The sequence below is a fragment of the Aspergillus tubingensis genome (assembly GCF_013340325.1).
Source record: "Aspergillus tubingensis WU-2223L DNA, scaffold_11, whole genome shotgun sequence".
Taxonomy (NCBI): Eukaryota; Fungi; Ascomycota; class Eurotiomycetes; order Eurotiales; family Aspergillaceae; genus Aspergillus; species Aspergillus tubingensis.
The window spans coordinates 1,852,256-1,871,257 of NW_023336285.1; the positions used below are offsets into that span (position 1 = coordinate 1,852,256).

The window sequence follows — 19,002 nt, forward strand, 5'->3', positions numbered from 1 at the left end:
CGCCATTTGTTCAAGTTGTGACGGAAAAGCAAACGGCAGGGCCATTCTTGCTCGCGTTGCTGCCTTGCAATATTCCCAGTCAAAATGGCAAATTTAGCATGAAGGATCTTCATGTGTTTAAGCAGCATTTACAGTTGCTGTAGGTTGTCAAATTGTTGAGTGGATGCTCCAGTTCTTGACGATGGTAGAAGACACCCGCCCTTACATGGAAGAGTAGAGATAGAAGCGAGGTGCCTCGTCGTCAGATTTGTGCAAGATCTTATCGAGAATGAGCCCAGTCGTCGCTGCACTGGACAAGATAGAGATATATAGTCGGTCAAACTTCTCCGGTGAGTTACTGTCGGCTCCCACGCATGGTGCAAGCAGCATTGGTGGAACTCTGCAAGCAGTTTCGGAAGATCGTAGCTGAAGTCGATCTTCAAACTTCGCAATTATCAAATCAGAACGAGGAGCGAAGACTGTGTATAATATCCGAAGATGAAGAAGCGATCCATGGAGATTCTTCGGTCGGTCGATCGAGACTCTGGAAATAGGTAGGTTAGTACACCTCATAGATAGCATCCAGCTGAGCAACAGATAACTTACGGAGGATATGACCGCTTCCACAGACACCCAGCCTGAGAAGGTGCTGGATACCGTCTCGTCTGATCCCTTCTGGCGATAAATCTGCCACCAGGCGTTAAGTTGGCTTCAAAATGAGCCACTCTATATAAACGTAGGCCATAGGCCGTAGCATGCTACCATGCTTTGCGTACATAAGCCAGAGAACGACATTAATGATGGCCTTGATCTTGTTCCACATTCGTTCTTGAAGTGAGGAGTATAGTGAAATTTCGACCGATTGTCGTCATCATCTCCGACACGAGATATCTGAGATACCCATGGTCATTTTTTTTCCATGGGCGAAATGCTCGCTTAATTCTCCAGTGGATATAGTCATTCTGAGCGACCCATTCGCTTCAGAAAGATTGATAGCTGAATAGAATATCATACTGAAGTCGAGATTGGGTCACTAAAATCCTAGCGCCCTCACTCTTCGATAGATCGATAGCCCAAGCCATAAAGAAGGCGATACAATGGCTTTAACTTGTGCGTCTGAGCTGGATTGGTTTGTGAAGCAAGTTCGTTGTATTGGCTTTTTAAAACCGCGCAGTGAAACGGTAATCGAGGAGCGCTTTCCACTCGTAAGTGTACTATAACATCGACTAGCTTTCTGAAGCCTAAGATAAGCGTTCCTGTGTTCTTGAGTCTTAGCAAAAGAATTGACTCGTTTGAGAAATGAGCTATGAGTTATAAAGATGTAACGGCATGGGTTTTATGATCCGGATGAGTGGTCCCAACTTCGACGATATCTCCCAGCGTGATAGAGGAATCGCCCTACTGGGTTTCGTATGCAACCACAGCCATTGCTGATTGCAGCATCGAAAAGCAATTGTATTTGCGAAAGTCTATTGTGGTGGAAAGGTAAGCGCTTTCGCATCAGCCAGCTTTACAAAGTCATTCGTGATGCGTATGGGCCATGGCACGGGAAATTGGGTGCTTCAAATCCTCTTCGGTTCTTTGGAAAGCCGAATGCGTTAGGCGTTTTCGTAGATATGGTTGTTGCTTTGGGCTTAGTTCTCCTGTGTGTTTGGGATCAAGTGAACGCTTGATCGGCTAGATCTACCTCTAAAGAATAGAAGATCTTGAAATGTTCCTTAGATGAAAAAGGTACAAGAACACAGGTATGTATTCGTGCAGAATGAGATTAGTAGCCAGTGTCGAAGGGCTAGTAATTATTGAGAGTGATCAGAGGACGAAGACATGAAGCCGTGATCGATGTCACCCTCGTTTGTGATCCCAACGTTCAAGCAGGCAATTTAGGTATTTTCGTGAAGTAATTTCTTCCAAATGAGAGCCTGCGTCGAAGGATTGAGAGCGATAACGTCGCCGTCTCGATCGTTGATCTTCACCAAGCTTTGGCATGCACCGAGACCAGAGCCGGAATGTGATGTAGATGAAATTAGAGTTCGGCTGTTGACGAGGTTGTCAAGAACCCAAAGTGCATTCGCGACAGAGTGCTGCCTCTTATCATCGCCCGAGAATCCAACCAACTGCAGTATATCTTGGCTGCTTCCTCTTTTGCAAAGAGTATCGTCGCAACCGACCCATTGGAGATTATACCGCGACAGTGATAGTCGCAACCGACCCATTGGAGATTATACCGCGACAGTGATAGTCGCAACCGACCCATTGGATGCATCGCCTTCGGCCATTTAGCTCAAGAGAATTCGACGCCGGCTTCTAGCAGATGGTTGCCGAAAGAAAGAGCAATCGGAGAAGTATGTCCCCGGCAAGATAAGAAGAATCAAGCGATGGGTTGGAAAAGGCGATATCACGGTCGCTTGCGTAAAGACACACTTGAGAATTTGAAGAAGTAGATGTCGCTTCGTTATCCAGATCGTGTGCCAACAATTCAAGATGGAGCATTTGACCCAAGGCGTTTGCTGTCGGTTCTATTGGCAATCACGGCTCACCTCAGGACGGATGAAGGGAGAACTTGTGTAGAGCATCATCGGTGTACTTAGCTCATGACGGGCAAACAGATCACCCACTGTGCCACCTGCTACACTAAGAAATGCGCTCCCGGCAATACGGTTGTTATGAGCTTGGGTAAACCTTGCTCATGGTGATTGCTAATGAGCTTGCCTTCGCCATTTCGATGGGCCGAAGATGAATATACCTTTGCTCGTTTAACTCTTCTTCTGATATGGCTGATACCATGCGACGTGACCAAGGAATATCTAGATGATGATTATATGTCGCGATTTTCGACATCTCTTCCATTTGAGCAGATGACTGAAGCAAGATATCGCCTTCAGAAAGATCCAACATCTCCTCAGTAAAGTCAAGGTTGAAAGCAGGCTCGAAGGCCGCATATATAAGATGAATCTTCGAAATACCCGTCCAGGCCCAAAGTGAGAGTATTAAACGGAGCATCGTCAAGTTCAGAGTCCACCTAGGTGCTCAAGCAGCCGTATATAATATTCTTCGTCTTTCTTTCCAACGAGGAGGCGCGATTGGCAGATACCACATGGAAAAAGCAACTGGGCATCGTTGTGTGTTACGATGAGTTATAATAGGCACCATAGCTGCTATAAAATCGACCAGAAACTGTAGCAAGGCTCAGTGACGCGTTTTTGTGAAGCCATGCCATGCTTGAAAGATTCGGCGATGCAATAGTCATAGCTGGGTCGCTCGATCGAAGTGAGCTTGAGGTTTCGGATGCGGTAGCAGAGGTTGGACAGCTTTAGGAAGAATGCGTGAAACTAAAGCATCGGAACTGTAGATTGCGACCGTGATATTATAGGCCCCATCAGATATCGCATCGCTGCTGGATCCGAAGATTATCGTTGTAGTCTTATAAGAGTCGACGCAGCAGTGTGCTGAGACACTGGGTCAGATTATATATAGATTATGTTGGAGATCTCAAGACGGCTGTGAGAGTGACAACTAAGTCGAGGTCACCATCGATATACGAAGTCGCAATCGCGCTTTTGAGTGGCAATGACACCCACTAAGCCTCCGAGTGATTCCACCACCATTTTGTATTCTCGCTTATTTTCTGCGATGATGAAAGGTAGGCGATTTCCACGAGCACCATACGTCGCTGTGTAAAGCGAGCTTGTGACGCAGTCCAAAATCACAGCTGTACGTAGCTTGGTGCTTGGCTTTTGGTCGTAGCCGGTGAGAATGACGATATCCTTGTAGACTTCGTGCACGAATTTGCATGTCTCGTATGGGCTCTTTTCTTCGAAAAGCTTCCTTTGAAGGACAATATTGTAATCGAGACGCACTCCGTCATGGTTCATACCAGAGCTCGGAGGCCTTCTATATATAAGGGTTTTTTTTTTTCCCTTTTTCCTTTCCTTTTTCCCTTTCCCTTTTCTTTTTTCTTGTTTTCTTTTCTTTTCTCTTCCCTTCCTTCTTTCTTTATTTTTTCTTTTTCAAAGGTAGCAAATCCAACGTCCTTGACCGCATGAAGAGCGTAGGGTTACCAGATCAGTAAGAGGCGTTTGTAAGTCGAGTGAGTCTAGCCTCTGAGTTACCAGCCATCATCCAAAGCGACGGAAACAGTCAGGCGACGATGATTATTGCAGGCAATTTATGCCGTGTGATTCCAGATGGCTGTGTCCCATCATCCAACATCTTGCGACGGGACATCGCAGGCAATTTATGCTGTGCGATTGCCGACTTGCTCTCATCCATGATAGTCTGAATACCCACAGTAAGTGACCTCCGCGGCACCAAGTCCAAGTCATTGCCAAAGAACCGCGAGTTAGCCAAGATTGTGTCATATGCCAGGGTTTTAACACGAGTATGACTGTTCAAAGAGGAGCTTGGTTCGTTGAAAGTGATATGCCTGTCTGGACCCACACCACCCAGGAAGAGCTCAATACCGCCATAGCGAGCAATTCGCGACTCAAAGGACGAACACTCAGCCGCGAGATTGGGTGCGTTGCCGTCGAGGATATTGATGTTCTGGGGCGGAATATCCACGCGAGGATGGTCGGTGGATGTTCTGATTCCCATGACTCTGGACTGGTATTCTTCACCGAAGATGGCATCCTTATGAACGAATGGATCGCGGATGAGGCGATGACTGTGCCGTTCGTTGATTGTAAGGCTGCTTTCTGAACGCAGATGAGAATGCAAGGAGACATGTCTGTCAGAGCAAGTGCAGAGATATAAGTTTCGTCGGCAGATGTAAGGTCAATCAAGCGTAGGAATGCTGTCAAGACGGAATTGTCCATCATCCGAAGCCAACATGTTGTAACGGAACAATGAAGTGACAAGTCCTCCAGGCAATTTATGCCGTGTGATGCCAGATGGCTGAATCCCCTCATCCAAAGCCGACATGATGCGACCGAAGAATCAGGGGGCAATTCCCGCAAACAATTTATGCTGTGCGATTTGCCAGTGGCCTTGTCTTTGATGCCTCCCTCGTTATGCTGGGAAAAGATGAATCGTTCCGTAGTAATTGGCAGATCCTGCCTTCAGTCAAAGCTCGAATACATAAGTTCGAACTTGTTGGCTCTGTGGATTTGCAAAGGTGAACAGACCGATGAGCTTTCGCAGCGACCAGTTACCATTCGAAGGTGACACGATGCGACCGACGGATTAGCCAACGATTCCCGCAAGCAATTTATGCTGTGTGATCCCCATTGGCTGCATCCTTGATGTCTTCAGCGCTGCTTCAAGGAAGATGATGCGTTCCGTAGTAATTGGCAAACCCTGCCTTCAGTCATAGCTCGATGAGATGAGCTCAGACTCGTTGACTCTGTGGACTTGCAAAGATGAACAGACCGATGAGCTTTCGCAGCGACCAGTCAGTTTTGGAGGAAGACATAATGCAACGGAACAATCAGGTAGTTCTAGGAGACTTTCCATTGCTGCGCAAGTCCTGGCGATTGTGTATCACCAACCTGGAAGGCCATCGTCGTAAGATTGGCGAGAACGATGCCTTCCATAGTAATTGGCAAACCCAATCGCGGCGACACTTTTGGAGAAAGTGATGCCTTGCGTCGTATTTAGCGAACCTGCGCCAATGCAGTTGCTTTTGGTAAATGCCAGGAGCGTTCAGCCGACGCTGGCCGGTCTGGACGAAACACTTGTCGCAGACAAAGTCATCTGTTCAATGTTCTTTCCTTTGTTGATGCTTCCCGCATTCGCCAAGGCATCTTGTACATTGGAGTATATATAGGAAAGTATGATGATGGCTGTAGCTTGGGAGTTGGCCACGAGGTACCACCAATGAGTCTTGTTTCCGAGTCTTGTGAGTCTTGGTGAGAAGCGTTTGCGACAGCAGCCAATGCCGCAAGCATTCTCACTCCTTCAGTTGTCCTCTCATTCCTAGGACTTCCAATGTTCAGTCCTGCGGCTTCCAATGTGCCAAGGCATCCTTGACGAGGTTGGCTTCCATCGCGTATATATATTGCCTTGCGTCGTAGTTTTCGAAGACGGTCGGTGGTCGTTTATAAGGGCCTTTGCCGGAGCCATCGTTGTTGCGAGAGTTAACGTCTTTCACTGGTCGTAGTCGCGTTCGAAGGTATTGACTCCAGCCTTTATATATATGATTAAGTCAGGCTTCCCAGTGATAGCGCCTGCAAAATACCTTGAATCCGATGTGCCTTTCGTGATGGTTCGTGAACCAAGGTACACCAGCTCAATCCACTTGGGTATGATGTTGGAGATCGGACAGCCAATGTCAGGCTGACAGAAAGACAGACCACGGTCTATGCAGCGAGCAGACTGAAGTTTGAGCTCATCGCTAAGACTGTTCAGCCCAGTCATGCGTCCGAGCGACCGGGTTGCGGTGTTTCTTCAATGCTGGTTGTACTTCATGAAACCCCAGTCTTGTCCAGAATGAGGGCAAAGTGTTTCTTCTCGGTCTTCGAATCGCCAATGCTATCTTCAATGAGGAGCCATCACCATTGCCTGCGTTCATGCCCTCCGCTTCGGTGCCGTTCTGGCAAGCTTAACCTCGATCATCGATATTCGAGAAGTGAAAGATGTGAGAGACATGAGATATTAGAACTGCTAGTCCGATGTCTTTCGTCGTGGTTCTTGGAAGCAGTGGGGCGTTTGCACATGCTGCAGACGTTGAAGTGCAGGACCTGGCCAGGATGTCATCGATGCAGCGATGTAACGGCACAGTGACGAAGTGAAGCAGCGATAAAGCGACCAAGCAATGAAGCGAAGAAATGCTTTAGGCTTCAGGAGATGAGACAACGGAGCAGTGGACGTCGAAGCGAGAGCGCCACGGAGCAATGAAGCGACGGAAAAATAAGGAGACCATCGTCGCAGTTCAAAATTTTCTTCGCTTTAATGAGATTCCGGTTTCAGGAGAGCCCCGTCAACTGATAGGTTGCATCGAGCGAACTCTTCCAATGTGGGAATCGAAATGATGCTCCTAAAGAAAGCTGCCTCGTAGAGTTATTTGATTGCCACTCTGGAGGCTATACCATCGTTCAAGGACCAGCCGCGATGGAAAGATATAGAGGCTGACTGGTGCCTGCACAGTCGCTATATAGAGGGAGCAGTCGAACGCTAAGAGGAGCGACCGTCCAACGGACAATGTCCCTCAATGTCTCCTTCTTCCGAGCCCTTCTGGAGCTGAAGCTAGAGCAAGCTAGCTAATCGAAGTGACGAGATGAAACGTCGTGGTGATTGTAGCGCCAGTATATAAAGCGAAGGAATGACTTGAGTTTGTCGTTTCGAAGAACTGGTTGTTCGGCTCGAAGCAGTGAGTGGAAAAAGAATGTATGGCTGCAGAATGTCGAAAGCGTACATCAGTGGCCCTTCAAGCGCGGCATCGACAAGCCAGCGTCCCATCGCGATTGAAATTTCGCGGATTCAAAGGATCGTTTTCGTCCCGATCAACGAAGCCTTCTGATGCTTCGGAAGTTCCTCTGTTGTTCTTCCACTATGTGTCGTAGGCCAAGGAGCCGATGAGCCAGTGCTTGATCTGTTAAAGTGACGAGGATCTGTCACTAGGTCGCTTTCGTTCCGATCGACGAAGCCTTCTGATGCCTCGAAAGTTTCTCTGTTTTCTTCCGATATATAGCGTATCCCGAAGAGTCGATAGGCTCAGAATGTCGGGAATATATATTGTATACAATACAGTGGTGCACTTCTTCTTGCCCGCTGGTCCTTCGGATGTGTTCGATGGGCTTATAGTGTTGATATATATACGCAGCGACGGTTGAAATTGTAGTCACCATTCGCGACACAGTTGCAAAGCGTCGAAATGTCGTACACCGTTTTGGAGATTATATAATTATGCACTGATTGGCACATTATAGATTGTGTATAGGTGAGAGCTGTCAGTGGTGTTGATGAAGACTGGGCCAGCCAATCAAGGTCGAGAAGTCTCGTATATGCCATCTCCACCGAATGATAGATGGGGTATAGAATTGGTCTCGCAGCGTATATACTGTGACGGGCGAGTTGCCGTAATCAGAATCGTCAGCGCAGGCCTTCTCCATGGGGCTTGATTTCAGTATGTCATAGAAATCACTAACGCGGCCACAGATCATCGGGGGTGGACTGCACGTGAACGATGGAGACTAAATGTCCCGCGGAGTTGTGCAAGGGCGTCTCAGAGTTGTTGAGGCATCATGGCGTGATTCTGTTACGAGAGACAATGCAATTAGGAGTCGTAAGGGAGCCACGAACGAGGCAGCTTTTGGAGAAGAGGGGGACGCGAGTCAGAACTGCTGCGGAGATGCAAACCGCTCGGTCGGCGCGTTGGGTGGGGGGCAAAGAAAAGATTAATGAAAATTGGCATGAGGATAAGCATAGAGGACAAGAAATGCAAAGTCGAATAAGCACAAAAAGGCGCTTTATGCATAATAATCGAGGGGATGTGGTTGGATGGCCGAGGTACGATCTTCCGGCACAGTGAGCCGATCGAGGGCTGGATCGTCGCCGAGAAGAGCTTTTTTTTTCAACGCTATTCTGTCTTGTTTCCAATAAGAATGACAGAGTGGCAGGTTGCTCGACGGACTTCATCCGAGGCAAGACCGGTGACCCAAAAGGTGATTGTATCCCCATGGTGTGCCCTGACCAAGTGGGGTTAGATTTCCTGAGTGGCTGGAACCAGGGGCTTTTTTATGCTTACTGTGGGTATCTCGGCGTTAATGAGCTTGGAGATGCCGTGGCAAAGAGAGCCTCCCCCGGCATGCCGAAGCCGAATGTATGCCCACGACGGTCGGGGAATTCGGAGAAGCCGGCTTATGCCAAACCCATCGTAGCCGGTATTTCCCCGGGGGGCGAGATGAGGCGGATGTTGCTGCTAGTCGATCTCATCCCGCCCCAAAACTTGAGTGAGGCCAACTGGACAGGCCCACGTGGCACCAAAGAGAAAAACAGCACAAATGAGAGTTATAATGAAGAAGAACAGAAGTAATACCACAAATGAGATGGTGTGACGTATAACGGAAACAAATGAAGGTCGTGCCATCGGAACAGACGGCTTCTTAGGGTTGTTCCCCGCTCGTTAGACTAAACCCCCATCCCCAAAAAAGAAAGTGATCAGGTGAGGCGATAGAGGGTCCCCAAAGCAAGGAATATTACCCCTCCTTGACAAGTTATGATGGAGAGTGTGAGGCGAGCGTAAGAAAGCAGTAGAAAGAGTGTGGAGATTACATGAGGGGCAGAATGCGGTGTAGAAGGGGAGGCAAAACACTGAGTGGGGATACATCGTTGACAGAAGGGAAGCAGACAAGAGAATGAGGTTACATCAGAAGCAGTATCAAGCAGGAAGATAAGGAATGACCAGAAAGGAAGAAGAAAGTAATGAAAGGATACAGTAGCCATCTAAGCTTCGAAAGAGAGTGTGATGAAGATGTAAATGATGAAGATGATAGAGATAGAGATGATTCAAAAGAGTGTATGATGAGCTGATGAGCAGTCAGATCGATGCTTGAGACCGTTCTGAGTATGGAGAGGAGGGGAGAATGCGAAGAAGAGATTTGGAGCGAGAAGGAGGGCCATTTTATACCTGGGAATCATCAGTCATCAGAGTCCAGATCATCGTTCACAGTCCAGTGCCTCCGTTCACTCTATACATGGGAATGAGAGAGGAAGTCGTGGAATGAGGGCTTCAAACCGTGGAATGAGGGCTCAGATCGGGGAATGAGAGCCTCACAGCGTTACGCTGAACACCAGGATTCACATATTCTCGTGGAATGGAGACATCTCTCGCCCAGAATAGGAAGTGGAGATGGTGAACGGTCGAGAAGTGTGAACGGAGGCAAGAGTGAACGGGTCGATGCGACAAATACCATTCCACGCAGTCTCTCGTAATGACCATCACACTACGAAAGAGTCCGTATTGTGTAGCAAGAAGGATCGGGTTGCTGTTCACGCAGGAGAACGCGGGCCATTACTATTTGTCTACCCTAGGGAACTTCCGGTGGAATCACGAATTAAAAAAAAAAGGGAATTGTAGGACATGGAAAAGTCTAATTCTAAATCTATAATGTATCCCAAACGCCTGTGTAGCTAGAACAACAATCCCAAAGGAGTCGTAAAAAGGCTGACACAAATGATGAGCGCTCAATATAGTGTATGCATATAATCGTTTCGCCAGAATTCACCGCTAGAGATGCAAGAACATTGAAACCCAAAAGATGCTGAGGCTAAAATATGAGACAAGAAATGGAAAAGGAACCAAGGCGGGTGAGGAATCATTCAGACACATCCTCATCTTGACCCGGCCACATGATGTCCTTGCGGATAACGGCCCGGATGGCGCTAACCAGGACAAAGATAAACATGATGATGACACAGAGAGACATGGCGGTGGCCACGCCCTTGACGCCTGGGCTCTCAAACATGTTGGCCAGGGTGATGGTGGCAAGAGTGAAACCCGTGTTGGGGAAGACCATGGCGAACCAGTTGAGGTGGAAACCCTTGGGCGGGGAGCGGACGACAGCAACAACCGCAATGCAGAAGAACCAGAAACTCAGAGCCCAAAGGAAGATGGCCGCACTGACAGCGAGGAACAGCATGACGCGTCCGTCGATAACAGCATGGGGATCACCGACGATCTGGAAGTCATCAGGCAGCGCCTTAGCCATACCAACCAAAGCGAGGGCAGTAAAGGCAGGTGGGCCAACACAGATGAACATGCCAGGTCTGTGTTCGGGACTCGGCAAGCCGACCTCCATGAGTCGTCCGATGTAGTGGGCGTACATCATGAAACTGATAGAGAAACCAAGACCCTGGAAGGTAATACCGGCGATGACCATAGGTATTCCATCACTAGCCGGCTGTCCGCTTGCGATAACGGACGCAATGGTACCGCTAAGCATGACAGGGAAGGCTGGCAGAATCCACGACGGCATCATAGTGTGCAGCTCGTATTTGTGGGTGGCAAAGACAAAAGAGTACTGAGCGACGGCGGTGATCATGGTGAAGCCACAGTAGATCCAGAAGAGGACTTGGAGACACTTGGTAAATTTTTCGTTCGAGTCATCACCAAAGCACTTGTACAAGCCAGTGATCATGGTTGCAATGGAGAGCCAGAAGGTCGGGAAGAAGAGACCTTCACGGTCATGGCCGAGAGACTCCAACATGTTCTTATGCAGAATGAATCTGATGGCCATGAGAGTAGTGACGATGACGAAGAATGCAATGTTGAGACAGTAGACTACCCGGGCAATGTCCTTCAGGCCCTTGAAGTCATGAGGCTGGTTGACAATTAGGAGGGCCAACCCGCCGCAGCTCATGGTCAAGGTATACCAGGCCCAGGTAAAATGGCGTAGACGCTCGCGGAGGCCCACTCGACCTGGTTTCTCGAATGTATGGTTGACGCCTAAGTCGGCTTCGTGATTGACAGATATCTCGGAATCATGGTTGGCATGTTTCTTGGTCTCATGGTGGAAGGTTTCCAGATCCGAACCAGACGAGCCAGGGAGGCTCGTTTCAACGTTCATAGTGCCGATCGACTATGGTCTATACGGTGATGTATAAGATATGAGGTAAAGAAATCAGAGATAGGAATAGAGAAGAGGTGTGAGGCAGTGTAACTGATGGAGAGCAAAAGCCACCGGCTTCCCTGCTCGTGAACAGTAGGAGAATATCAAGAAGTAGATAATGTCTGGTTCAAGTGCCTCGAAAGGAATGAGCCAGCCTTTTAACCAGGGAGGGGTGACCAGGCCTTAGCAAGCTGAGCGGACCCGTACTACTATTGTACACCGGGGGCCCACAGCGAAACAGCACGGAAAAACGTTTTGGGATACGGAGAACTGAATTGATAATTGTGGAGTGGATATGAAAAAAAAAATTCTGGTAAGACAGGGTGTTTGCTCAGGTAATGCAATGGCTTCTGGAAGAACCAATTATTCCACGAGCTCGACTACCAGCGATGCATTGCACCTCCAACAGACAGGACATTCCACAGGTCATATAAGACTACGCATCAACCCCTATGCTTTGGGGCTACAGTAAGGCAGTGCTTCTTGGGCTGCCAGAAAGATCGTCCTTCAAGTGTCAACACAGCATGGCCAAGAGCATAACAGCCGACCTGCAGGGGCATGGCAAGAGTGGTTGGCTCACCAGGCGAAGAGCATCACAGTCTAGACTTGAGATAATCAGTATCGCGGGGCCCAATATCTAGGCGTGTGTAATATCCAAATTAGGTCAGGAGAATTAGGAATCATAACAAGGGGGGGCCACCATATTGCCAAGGCGGACAGGGATCCACGGCACTCAGTCGAAGCATCATAGGAGGCGAAGGTTGAACCTGATGGCTAGGGGAGCAGATGGTTCATGATCCTCAACCTTCCAGAGACTCTCTTCCGCCAAGCCATGCGAGGTTATGGTTCTGCATCAGTGGGTCGGTATGCATCGACAACGTCAACTGGCAGGCACTTCAGTTCTGGGTAGTAGAATTGATGGTATGCGCCACGCACTGTGTTATTATTATCACAGAATTTTACCCGTTTTGAAGGGTTGGGGTCCGGAAATTCCCCGAGAGTGCGGACGTGCCCATTGCCAGCATTTGTCACCGCAGAATCGCTGCCACATCAGGGACCACAGGTCTGAATCGGCCAAGAGACCTGTATAACTTCGTCTCAATTTTGAACTGGTGGTGATACATCTGAGTTTGGATGAGTGTTGCTATCGGGGACAAAAAAGCCGAATTTTCGAGGATTGATTTTTTGCCCCTGGATCCATCCCGAAACCTTTTCGGCCCATTGTGAGTTACGACATGGGCCGCGACGGGTGCGGCAAAAGGAGTGGCCAAACGGGAGGGTGTCGATGCTAAGCCCTGTTCGGACCGAGGATTAGGTACGGGAGACAGAGTCAGGAAGGTACGAGACGAGAAACAGCAGCAGCAGCCCTGAGTAGTAGCAGACTAGCAGTAGGAGGAGGACCAGAGATAGTAAGTACACTTACTCAGTCGGGAGGCAGTCCCAAAGACAAGGTTGGAGCTGGAAAAGTGGAACTCGATGGACACCATCCGGGCCAATCAAGCGGGCAAATGCATTGTAGTGCGCATCCAGGAATCTTCAACGTGCGCTGATTTCTCCAACCTGTTTCGCTCCCCAGATGAGCGATGGCCAAGAGGAGGATCGACAGCGCACCATGGCATCTCCGCTGCCAAGTAGTGGTGGCTATAAAATGCCCAGAATATGGGAGAGGAAGCGAGCAGGAAGGTTTTTGCCAATACTATTAAGACTGCGGGAGATTTCTTGGGAGGTTCGGGAGTGGACAGTCAGAGAACTAAAGTCGACCGCAACCCAAAGAATGTAATGGAGAGGGAGGGGGGATCGGAAGTGGGCCCTGATCCATGCGGGTGACCCATGGATGGCAACAATGTAAAAAACAGGCCCCTATACAGCATAAATTGAGGTCACCGGTGAGGGCAAAAAACTGAACCCATTCAACCAACTGGATGGGGGTGGGGGGACAGACAGACAATTGGGAAGGAGAGGATGGAAAATGAAGAAGTTGTTTGTGTTTGTGGGAAAGTGAAATTTGGGGGGAAGGAGCGGAGGAAGACGGAATGGCATCAGAGGAAATCCTGGCTGGGCATCTCTTGGCACGAGTTTCCTCCGGAACGTTTGACCAGATGAACCAGATAGTAGATAGTCCAGATAGATTAGACAGTTAGAGATAGAACTGATCTTCTTCTTACTCCTTCACAAAGTCAATCCCGATCCTTCCCTTCCGTCTCTTGGATGCTCTTGGCCGGATCGTCGCCAAGCATGGCTCAGCCATCTATCGAGATACTTGAGACTCGATAGATCGTTGATGAAACTATCTCGGCGTTCTTGTCCGCTGGCGATCCCCTTCTTGTCGCCTAATCCTCGAGTCGTCATCCCATTCTGTGACTTGATTTCCTTATCTCCTCGCCTACTTCGTGGTCCTCCGGAACTCCTGGAAAATGTGATTGCCTACAACATGCCAAGCCAGTGGCGATGCACTTCCTCATTTTCCCCCTTTAGAGTGCCTAGATATGAAGCGCGAGTTTGATGGCCGCTATCTACTAGGATTCCGTCAAGGCGACGACATCGGCTGCAGATGATGTCCAACGCCCAGCTCTTCACGGCAACCCGGATCGGCTTCTGGACCCCCTGCAGATGGACAATGGCCCGCAGTGACACGGCTAGAATTAGAACAACTACCCGATAACACAACAGGGAAAGTAAGACGAATGCTGCCCGCTGCAAGACACAGGTCAAATCTTAGGCAGGCGAAGAATCTGGAACTCGCTTCGCGCGGCTTGGATCAACATGCAGAAACGCTAAACATGCACATGCAACCTGTCCCAAGACAATACAATACGCTATCAGGATACCTCATTGCGACGCAAACTCGGCTGTGCTTGTTATTACGCATCCACGATGGAGCCAGGGTAATTCATAGCAAATAATCATTCAACATCATATACACAAAAGGAAATTCGTTGTTGGCAGTGGGAAGATGAGCGCATAAACTTTGAAACAGACTCCATACACTTATCTGTCATCCCGTACGCCAGGTCATGCATCTCATGCCATCTGTCGTGCGTTGTTGGTTCTGTGGTCGTGCGTATCTGGATATACATGTAGGAAGGATGGTTTGGAGTTTTTTTGAAAGAATCGTATCGAAAGAAAGAGAAGAAGAAACGAGTGGAGAGATCAGATGCAGTGCAAGGGCATTCACATCATCATCCTATACACCAGGTCCGAAGCAAGCTCGGTGGTGGTGTCCAGCAAGGCACGGAAGCCCCGCGCTGAAGGCTTCAATGGCTTGCTCGACGGAGATACAAGATCACTCTCTACTGGTGGAGAGTAGGCCGCCAAATCACGCACCTTGCAGGCAGCAAAGTGCACGACCAGCTTCCGTAGCTCGTTATCCCGCAGCTGTGTAGCGGACGTGGGGGTGATCGGCTCCAGACGAGTAGTCTTGGTGTACGTGTAGTGCAGGAGATCAAGGACCTTTCTGGCCTTGGTGGTGTTGAGGCTATGCTGCTCCTCGTCCTCACTCTCGATGCTCGATTCCGCGAATCCCAGGTACAGCAGGTCGCGATGGAGCTTGCGGAGACAGAGCTGGGCCAGCGCAGGGATCAAGTATCGGGTCGCAAAGACGTACAGCTTGGCATGGAAGACCAGGTATGGCAGCTCAAAGGGGGACCGAGCAGACATGACGCTTGGAGGCCTCGTCACGGAGCAAGAGCGGGGGTCGACGTAGTCGATGGCTGAGAACTCGTCCCAGAGACTAGTTCCTTTCTCGTTCATCCGGGAGTACTGCTGCCTGGCGAAAGAGGTGTCGATCATCGGACCCGTCTGTCGTCTGGCCGTGGCTTCCTGATGCTCTTTGGACTCTTCCCTCTCCTTCTGCTGTGTCTCTTCCTTCTGGTCTCTGTTGTCCTCTTTGCTGGGGGCGTCTGCCCCATCTTCTGGAGGCGTGGGCGCAGTGTGCTCCCAGCTCTCGGTGGGCGATGAGGCCGCAGCCTCAGTATCAGCTGGCTCCGGAGCTGGAGGTGCCTCTACAGTCTCAGGAGCTGGAGGGACAGCCTCAGACACTGCGTTGGTTTCAGAAGCAGGATTGGCGGCTTCCTCTTCCGGCTTCGTGTTCGAGGGGGGTGGCGTGGATGGAGGTGTCAGGTTGGGCGCGGCTTCCTCTGCGGCCGCTCCCTTCTTCTTTTTCTTGTCCTTCTTATTCTTTTTACCTTTCTTTCCCTTGGATGCATCCTCTCCAATGGCGTCCCATCCATCGCCATCATTCTGCTCTGCTGCGGGAGTTGGAGGAGGCTGCTCGCTTGCCTCTTTTGTCGCAGGTGCTGGTTCTTGAGGCTCATCATCCGCAATGGCACACTCCCAGTCGTCATCTTTGCCCGGGAAACTGTGCTCCACTACAGCGGGCCTGTGCTCTTCGTCCGGACGACTCCACCCATCATCGAGAGACTTGTCGTGGTCGTTCCCATGGGGTTGGTCTACCGGTCGACCAGGGGGTGTCGGGGCCCGCGGAGGAATGGCTGCTGGGCTGGAAGGATCGTTGGAGAAAACGCCGCGAAACGGATTGTTCACGGCCTGCTCCTCACGGTCCTCTTCGCGCGACCCGGGGGGTGGCACACGGTAGTCACCGGTATAGGCGTACTCGCAGAACGCGACGAAAGTTTCGACGTCATACTCTTCCAGAACAGCGATGTGGTGCTTTGACTCGCGGGTCTCCCCACTGTTCATGAGATGGTCGAGTGGCTGGGAGACATGACGGGCGAGGCCGGACTGGATGGTAAGCTTGGTGTGGTTGGGGCCGACCAGAAAAGTAAATGGCGGTGAATGGACGATGCTGTATCCATCCAGAGCGTGGTCAGTGGCAGCACTGTGGTCGTTGGCATGAAGCAGAGATAGAAGGAAAGAAAAGAATCAAGCGCAGAAGCCGGACAAAATGGTGTGAGTCATTCGAGAGATCGCAATGGCTAGAGTCCCAATTCTGGTTATGATTGAAGGTCTGCACTCACCTACTAAAGTCCCGATCAGACTCCATTGGCGAAATCTGTTGCGTTCCTTGCGACTACAACAAGAATTGACTTGAAAGCAAAAAAGGGCCGACAGACAGACGGACTCAGAATGCGATTAATATATGCGATCCTCCAATACTCCTGACTGTCCGTCGAGCTCTCCACTCATACATGCGCCCTGGAAATTTTCCCCTCCGGGTGTCTAGTCCCTACGCCAAAGCAACTATAGGCGCAGGAGCCGACTAACTGGGTCAAGGCAGTCTGCTACGTGTGCATCGCTAACGGGTTTCGGAGTGGGTTGACCGCCAGCTTTTGCGATGCCAACCAACGGCCCGTTCAGTTCGTCTTATCGCGACCACCAGGTGATGCATGGGCGTCGCTAGCCAGAGATCAGCGTCGTCGGACTGGCTGAATCTTGTAGCAATATTCCCTATCCCTGAGTGTAACATATGTCTCCTGCACGGGCTGCAGTAGAGGGGACTTCATATATTGGTGATGGGAAATCGCCCGTTGATCCTCATGCCCAACCAGACGCTCGCTCTCAATGCAACAACATCTCACACGAGACAGAATCTGCTCTCCAGCGGCAATGAAACCAACCATAGGAGTCACAGGATGGCTGGGATGGTTCGCATTCCCCACTAACGAGGCCAATCCTTGCCCATGTGCAGGAGTGGGTGTTGTATTGCTGGTTCCAGTCATATTGTTGCCCGATGGGAAGCCTTTTTCATCCCAGCCTCTTAGGGACCCAACGGCGGTCAGCTCATTGGCGTAGAAGTTCAATTGCGGTGGTGGGGGTGGTTGGAGTGCATGGTCAAGTGACTATTTTTGTCTTTTCTTATTAATTGAAAGTGCTTCATAGATTCGTAGTTGCAGGTTCAATAATTAAGTATCCAAGTGTGCTGATGAATCAAAGACTAAATGTTGAAGTTCACTTTTTGAATCCTGAAAATGCGGAAACGTGCCCTAATCCGCAACACCGGGAACTTCCTACACTCTACGGAATAAAAATATATATAATCGTGTTTCGAGTCATTCAATGAATCCGGAAGATAAACAACAAATCTCTATAAAAAGGTCACAACTGTGGGACCCTCGCGGAAAATATCCACCACGAACTGAACTAGATAAGTACAATCAGTAAGTAGTAGTTAACTAGTTAGTCCCTTGCTGAAGTGACAGCTAGAGACTCCACTGACAGCACGTCGACCACGAGTACGGATAGATGAACTACTATATTATAGCTGCTTAACAACTCACAACATATTATTGACGATGGTGTCCATGATTCATTGTGGTATTTCATTGCAGGAATATACTTTCTCTCATTGATAGTAGCAGTAGCAGTCTATGCACTCATATTTTACATAGTAAACATCGTGGTTAAGAGTGGAAAAGATTTATTGCATCCTCATCATTCTATCATCCAAACCTCTATACTAGTATCACATAAGATAATCATGGTATCTCTATACATCCAAAAACCCCCAAATATCATACACACACACACACACACACACACACACACACACCATCCCTCCAAACCAACCACCTAATGAACCAACCTAATCCCCCTACACCCCGGCTCCCACTCCCTCAACCCCTCACCGACACTATACCAAAACCTCAACTTAACACACTCCCTCCTCGCCAACTCAACATCCCCCTTATCAAACGCCTCCCCAAGAACCCTCACACACTCCTCCACCCTCCCCTGATTCTCCACCTTCAACTCATTAATCTTCTGCTCCGCAGCCGCAGCATCCTCCCCGGAATCCGTCACCTCCTCAATCGTCTCCTGCACCTCCATGACCTCCATCAACGTCTCCGCATCCAACGCATGCTTCGATGCCCCATCCTCCGCCGTGACATCTATCCCGTGCATCTCGCGCAGGAGGTACTGCGCCCGTTGCAGCGGGTCCAGCAGAGTGCGGTATGCTTCGTTGATGCGCGCTGATAGCGCCTCCGCTTGTTGCTTTTGAGGACCCTGTGGGTATTTGTCGGGGTGGATGAGGGATTGCCAGCGGAGGAATTCGCGGCGGAGGTCGGCGGTGGGGATGTCGAAGGGGGAGGAGGGCGGTGGGCCGGCCGGGAGGGTTTGTTTGAAGATCGTGTAGTGATTGGTTATGTCGGGGGTGGTGTCGGTTGTTGTGGAGGCGAGGCGGAAGGTGTTGATTGTTGTTGTTGGTGATGATGGTGATGATGATAGTAGAGATGATGGATGCTGTTGGTGTAGGTAGGAAGTGTGCGGGGATGCGGGTGTGCGGGCTTGTAGAACGCCTGTGCGGGCAAGCCGCGATGCAAGACGGCTGCTTCGTAGCATTGTGTACTTTGTGCGGGTTGCTGTGAGGAGTCCTGGTTTCGGTGGACTGTGGTAGTTGTTGGAAAGATGATGCTCGGACTCGGAGATGGCGGTTGTTGATGGATTGTCGGATTTGCCTCGGATTTGTTATGGCGGTGTGTGGCAATTGCTGGCAGAATGGGGTGGCGGTTGCATGAAG

General features: G+C 49.8%; 4 protein-coding genes across 4 annotated transcripts; all 4 read right to left on the bottom strand.

The window, feature by feature from the left end:
- Window positions 1-4,116: 4,116 nt before the first annotated feature.
- On the bottom strand, window positions 4,117-4,572 carry AtWU_09968 (glucosamine-6-phosphate isomerase; the record flags this gene model as incomplete). The annotated part of the gene is made up of 1 exon (XM_035505074.1): window positions 4,117-4,572. One exon carries the CDS (start codon window positions 4,570-4,572, stop codon window positions 4,117-4,119), a length of 456 nt encoding a protein of 151 aa, XP_035360967.1.
- A 5,660-nt stretch (window positions 4,573-10,232) lies between these two features.
- AtWU_09969 (tellurite-resistance/dicarboxylate transporter family protein) lies at window positions 10,233-11,483 on the bottom strand (the record flags this gene model as incomplete). The annotated part of the gene is made up of 1 exon (XM_035505075.1): window positions 10,233-11,483. The coding sequence occupies one exon, from the start codon at window positions 11,481-11,483 to the stop codon at window positions 10,233-10,235; it is 1,251 nt and encodes a 416-aa protein (XP_035360968.1).
- A 3,213-nt stretch (window positions 11,484-14,696) lies between these two features.
- Window positions 14,697-16,527, bottom strand: AtWU_09970 (uncharacterized protein; the record flags this gene model as incomplete). Its single annotated transcript, XM_035505076.1, has 2 exons — window positions 14,697-16,362; window positions 16,502-16,527. 2 exons carry the CDS (start codon window positions 16,525-16,527, stop codon window positions 14,697-14,699), a joined length of 1,692 nt encoding a protein of 563 aa, XP_035360969.1.
- A 1,526-nt stretch (window positions 16,528-18,053) lies between these two features.
- AtWU_09971 (J-type chaperone JAC1) lies at window positions 18,054-18,824 on the bottom strand (the record flags this gene model as incomplete). The annotated part of the gene is made up of 1 exon (XM_035505077.1): window positions 18,054-18,824. The coding sequence occupies one exon, from the start codon at window positions 18,822-18,824 to the stop codon at window positions 18,054-18,056; it is 771 nt and encodes a 256-aa protein (XP_035360970.1).
- Between the last annotated feature and the right edge of the window lie 178 nt (window positions 18,825-19,002).